This window comes from Bacillus rossius, chromosome 13 (genome assembly GCF_032445375.1).
Source record: "Bacillus rossius redtenbacheri isolate Brsri chromosome 13, Brsri_v3, whole genome shotgun sequence".
NCBI classification, from domain to species: Eukaryota; Metazoa; Arthropoda; class Insecta; order Phasmatodea; family Bacillidae; genus Bacillus; species Bacillus rossius.
In genome coordinates, this window is record NC_086340.1 from 35866958 (window position 1) to 35872027 (window position 5070).

At 41.1% G+C, this 5070-nt stretch overlaps 1 protein-coding gene across 1 annotated transcript; it reads right to left on the reverse strand.

Annotated features, from left to right (window-relative positions):
* Window positions 1-402: 402 nt before the first annotated feature.
* On the reverse strand, window positions 403-4810 carry LOC134538451 (uncharacterized). Its single transcript, XM_063379776.1, has 2 exons — window positions 4373-4810; window positions 403-1924 (listed from the first exon to the last, which is right to left on the reverse strand). Exons 1-2 carry the CDS (start codon window positions 4545-4547, stop codon window positions 1152-1154), a joined length of 948 nt encoding a protein of 315 aa, XP_063235846.1. The 5' UTR covers window positions 4548-4810; the 3' UTR covers window positions 403-1151.
* Window positions 4811-5070: the final 260 nt, after the last annotated feature.

Below are 5070 nucleotides of genomic sequence, written 5' to 3' on the forward strand. Positions count from 1 at the left end.
TTTTTTGAGAAAAGGGTTAAAAATTTGTTTGACTCAGTTGTTCTCAGAATATAGGCGTTTAAGCGGAAAATGTTTCAAGCAAAAGTTGTGGAGAATTAAAAAATACATTAAAAAGGTTCCCAGGTCCATCTTCGTATTTGCAAACATGAGCGAGAATTATTGGAGAGAAAGTAGTAAAGCGTTAATTGTAAAAGTGGGGCTAGTGTGCGGGAGAGCGTACGTGTGAACTAAACACAAATGAAAGGTCTTCGGCTATCCTCGGGCCTTCCAGGCAGTGGGAGTGAGAGACGGAACCATTTGACCTCTCTTTTTATTATTTCACGCGTTAGGGCCCTGGCACACGAGCGTCTCGGTCGCGCGACTGAGACGCGCGACTGCAGTCGAGCGTCCAAGCGACCGAGTAGAGCGACTCAGCCGCGCGACCGAGACGCTCGTGTGCCAGGTTCACGCGACACACTCTTCACTGTGAATATGGACACCGACGAAGAAACAGTTCTTGGCATTGTCCTAAGGCGTCGTTGCCGTCGGCGCCGGCGTCGTCGCAGGCAACGTGTACTATGGATGCACCCAATAACTGCAGACCGCTTAGCAAGGGGCCAGTTTTATACGATTATGAGTGAGCTAAAAGAAGACAATTCGAAATATTTTAACTATTTCAGAATGTCTCGGAGTACTTTCTCGGATCTTCTGGATGTACTGAAAATTCACATTGAAAAAGTTGACACAAGTATGAGAAGAAGTATCCCTGCTGAAGAGAGACTTGCAATTACATTAAGGTGGGTACACTTGTATAAGCAGACAAATAGTTCATTTCATAGTTGTACAAGGAACACAGGAGTGAAATGTGTTTGGCTACGGCTGAAATTATAATTTAATTAGACAGTTACATGTATTTTAAGGGTATAGTTGAAGCATTTATTATCATATTATTAAAAAAAAAACATTTTCTGAACATACCCCAAATAAGTAACATTTATTATTACGTGACACGATATTGTCTCAAAGATCCAACACATAAATGTTTATCGTTTTGCACACGAAAATAAATTCTTTCATAAATTTAGAAGAAAATTGTTAGATAACATATTTATTTGTTATTCACTGAAACTGCTCTTTCCATGAAGGTCACATGTCTTATAATTTATTAGGTATCAGTTAAAATAGTCTTCACAAATACTTGACGTATCAGACTGGAGAGATACTGATGAGGAAGCTGCTGGTGACATTGGTGATAAGGCGTGGCATTGCAGCGGCTGCTGGGGTTGACTCATTAACTGCGATGTTTCTGAAGTTGAATGAGACCCGTAGTTGTAAGACTGACTGATGGTGGGTGTAAATTGTTGGTTGCGTACTCCAGAGGTACTTGTATTACTACTAGGGTATGGAAGCGAAACAAATGATGGGCCTGTGATCACTGATGGAGAAGAATGAGGGTAGACAGAAGTCTGAGAAGGACATCGATGACCAGAAATTGACACCTGATTGTACCTTCTTAAGGTGTTTAAAAAGTCGCTTTGAACTTCAAGTTTCATATCGTCTGGCAGACGTTTGAAGTACGGCAAAAGACTCAACAAGAAATGCCTGTCACTGTCTTCTTCTTCTCTACCTGCATGTCGTTTTTCCATATTTCTTCTAAGCGACTGAAGTAGCTCAAGTTCTTCTGTTTCTGGTGACGGTTTTTTTCTTTTAAGAGAAGTAGGTGCCGTAGATGTAGCTGCTGCGGGTGTGGCTTGCGTGTGCAAGTCTGGAGATTCTTCTGTTGTAGGTTTGGTGTCGCATACTGGCAATAGGAAAGTTAACTGCTGGAAATATATATATTGTTTCCTGCCATCTGCTGCAGAACCTGATTTACAATTCCTCTGTTTAGCCAGTTCTCTTCTGAAACAGTCACGTAGATTCTTCCATTTCCGTTGCAGATCTGCAGCTGAAAAAAAAAAAAAAAAACAATAATGTAAGGTGCATATTTTTAGTGTGTGTTTTTTTTTTTTTTTTTTTTTGCAGGTACCTTGCTACAGGATGTTCGTTCACAGAATTGCATTACACATTCCGTTGTGGAATTTCCACATGTCGCAAGATTGTTATTGAAGTGTGTGAAACAATATGGCGGCTTTTACATGAAGCATGTTTCCCGCAGTTAATGCAAGAGGACTGGCTGAAGATTGCTGACGGTTTTGGAACACGTGCAAATTTCCCAAACTGTTTAGGAGCAATAGATGGCAAGCATGTAAGGCTTATTCAACCTGCTAAAAGTGGGTCAACCTATTTTTCCTACAAGAAATATTTTTCCATGGTGTTGTTAGCATTATGCGACTCTAATTATAGGTTTTTATTTGTTGATGTTGGTTCTTATGGAAAATCATCAGACTCAGCAATATATAAAAACAGTGAGCTGTTTCAGAAGATGAAGGATAATACGTTGAACATCCCAAGTGATAGGCCAATAGTTGAAAATGGAGAGCCACTTCCCTTTACCTTCGTAGGTGACGAAGCATTTGCTCTTTCAACTCACATGCAGAGGCCTTATGGTGGGAAAAATCTTACTCAAAAAAAGAAAATATTTAACTACAGGCTGTCACGAGCCAGACGTTACATCGAATGCACTTTCGGCATACTTACAAATAAGTGGCGTATCTTTCACAGGCCATTGGACGTGAAAATTGAAAACGCAGAAACTATAGTGAAAGCATGTTGTATTTTACACAATTTTGTTAGAGAAAGGGATGGTGTTGAATTTGACAGCACTCTGAACGTCGTGGGACTAGATGAAGGGGAGCCGCTTACACGACCAGGAAATACACGATCAGCTTTAACAATCCGAGAAAAGTTTTCCGATTACTTTTCTAGTGAACAAGGGTCAGTGCCATGGCAATATTTTTTGCTTTGAAGAGTGAACAATACTAGTGAAATTTAACTTTTATAGAGGTGTCACATTCAACAACGTAATAGTTATAACCGTATAACCGTTACATTGGACAGTAGCCATGGTGAATTTTGTGGCATAAACAAAATATAGAGAAAACAAAATTTCCGTATGCGAAAATGTGTTCACTTTGGAATTATGTTAGTTGTTACGCTACTTTTAATTATATTGTTACGTGCAAGCCCAGTCGCAGTGGGGACGGAGCGATGCTCTTCTCGGAAACAGATTAGCGCCGCGCGTGCCTTATCTTTATCTTGATGACACGCGGCCTGCCTGCCCCCCCTTCACCCTCGCCCTGCCTGCGCTAATGACCTGGCTGCACCTGGTCGGTCAATGGAACGGTTCTTGAATGTTCTCCGACATCGTCGCCGGCCCCAGCACGTAATCCTGGACGTCCCTAGTTGCGCAATGTCAAAGAGCATCTCGAAGGTTCTAAATGTAAGGCCGACCTCTATATCAGCAGGGGGCGGTTGCATCAGAGCAGATAATTGTGTGGCGCGTCTGGCGCAGTGTGGAGAGGCGAAGACCTGTGCGACGAGGCGGCGAAGACCGGGCGACTTCTGGGAAGAGAGTGTATAACATCGGCGAAGCCAGCAAGTGCCCTGTGTGACATCGGCGGACACTTTACGGCGATCTGTGGCTGCGGTAAGACTGTGACGGACTGAGAGAGACTTTCTTTATTTCGAGCCTATATCAAGCCAGGATAACTTGTAAATAAAACTGTAAATAGTAGCACCAATAAAAATAGTGATAATTAATTAAAAAAAGGGGCTATCCTTTCGAACCCTATCGTTCCCACGTTCGTAACAATATTATATCGTATTTTACTTGTATTTCTATGTTTATCGTAAACATTAGACATAAGCGTAAGTTACAATGAATTCCGCGTAGAAGCAAAATACTGCAATGTAATTTGAAAACAAACCCTTCCATTAATAGCTAATTTATTTACATTGGCAATGACTCACATGCACGCACAGTGGTTTTGTATTTTATGAGGGAAGAATAACACGAACTGTTAAAATTTCACACCTGTTTGTTGTTAAGAGATATATTAACTATACAATATTTCACATGTGTTGTAATTATTGCCAATATCAGGTGGTTCGTGGTAATATGAATACTTAAACGGACGTTTGAAGAGAACACCCGATACGAAAATGCAGCGGGCACATCCAAACAGTTTCGACAATAATGTAAATATTTTGAACAGTAATCTTCACGATTGTAAATCATTTAAAAACGTAGTAACGTTTCTATAAAGGAATAATGAAAAAAAATATTATATTCGTTTTATAAGTTTTATAAAATAATTGCAATACTCTGTCTAGTAAATAGGCTTCACGTAGAACAATTATGTTTATAATACATTTGAAACAAATAAAGTGAATGCAGGGCTGCACGAAATATTCAGATCACCACTAACCACTTATATTTATAAATTACACTTACCTGCTTTATTTTTATGGACGCTATCCATGGCTTTGAAGTTCTCAACGAACATATCGCACACCTCTTCCCATGCCTTTCCCTTTTTGCATTTGTTAGCATACTCATCACATCTGGAATCCCAAATAGCTGGCCTTGATTCTATTTCGATTATAAAACGGTCACAATCGAACGCCATCTTCCTCGCCAGCACATACAACCAGATACTGACCGACAGTCGCTCGGACGCGCGGCTAAAAGTCGCCCGTGTGCAAGGCTCCCGCACGACTGGTCGCCGCGATCTGTCGCGGGGATTCGCGTCTGCTGGCGACAGACGCGCGATGGAGACGCGCTCAGTCGCCCGTGTGCCAGGTTCTCACCCACGCCCATGCTATCTTATGGCAAGCGATTTCCCGGCGACCGAGTCGCGCGTCTCAGTCGCGCGACTCGGTCGCTCGTGTGTCAGGGCCCTTAGCGAGTTTTTTTTCGTCTTTGGCCGTCGAGTGTCGAGCGTTCTATATATCTATATATATCGGCGTATAAGAGCGCCGTTTTTAAATCAAATCGTTATGCTTATAGCACGTCGTTTTCTTATTTATTGTCAAAAATAGTGACCACAAATAAATAAAAATAAAACAATGTTTCATTTTAACAGAAACTAATAGTTTCCGAAACCATTTTTCTTTAGTCAAGAGTAAAAATAATGAAATAGATTTGTGTCT

What these genes read in the sequence shown, in the direction of transcription:
- LOC134538451 (XM_063379776.1), bottom strand. Translation starts at nt 4,547, where the DNA reads ATGGCGTTCGATTGTGACCGTTTTATAATCGAAATAGAATCAAGGCCA. An exon ending in CGTCCATAAAAATAAAGCAG is followed by an intron (nt 1,925 to 4,372) that starts GTAAGTGTAATT and finishes TTTTTTTTTCAG; the next exon opens with CTGCAGATCTGCAACGGAAA.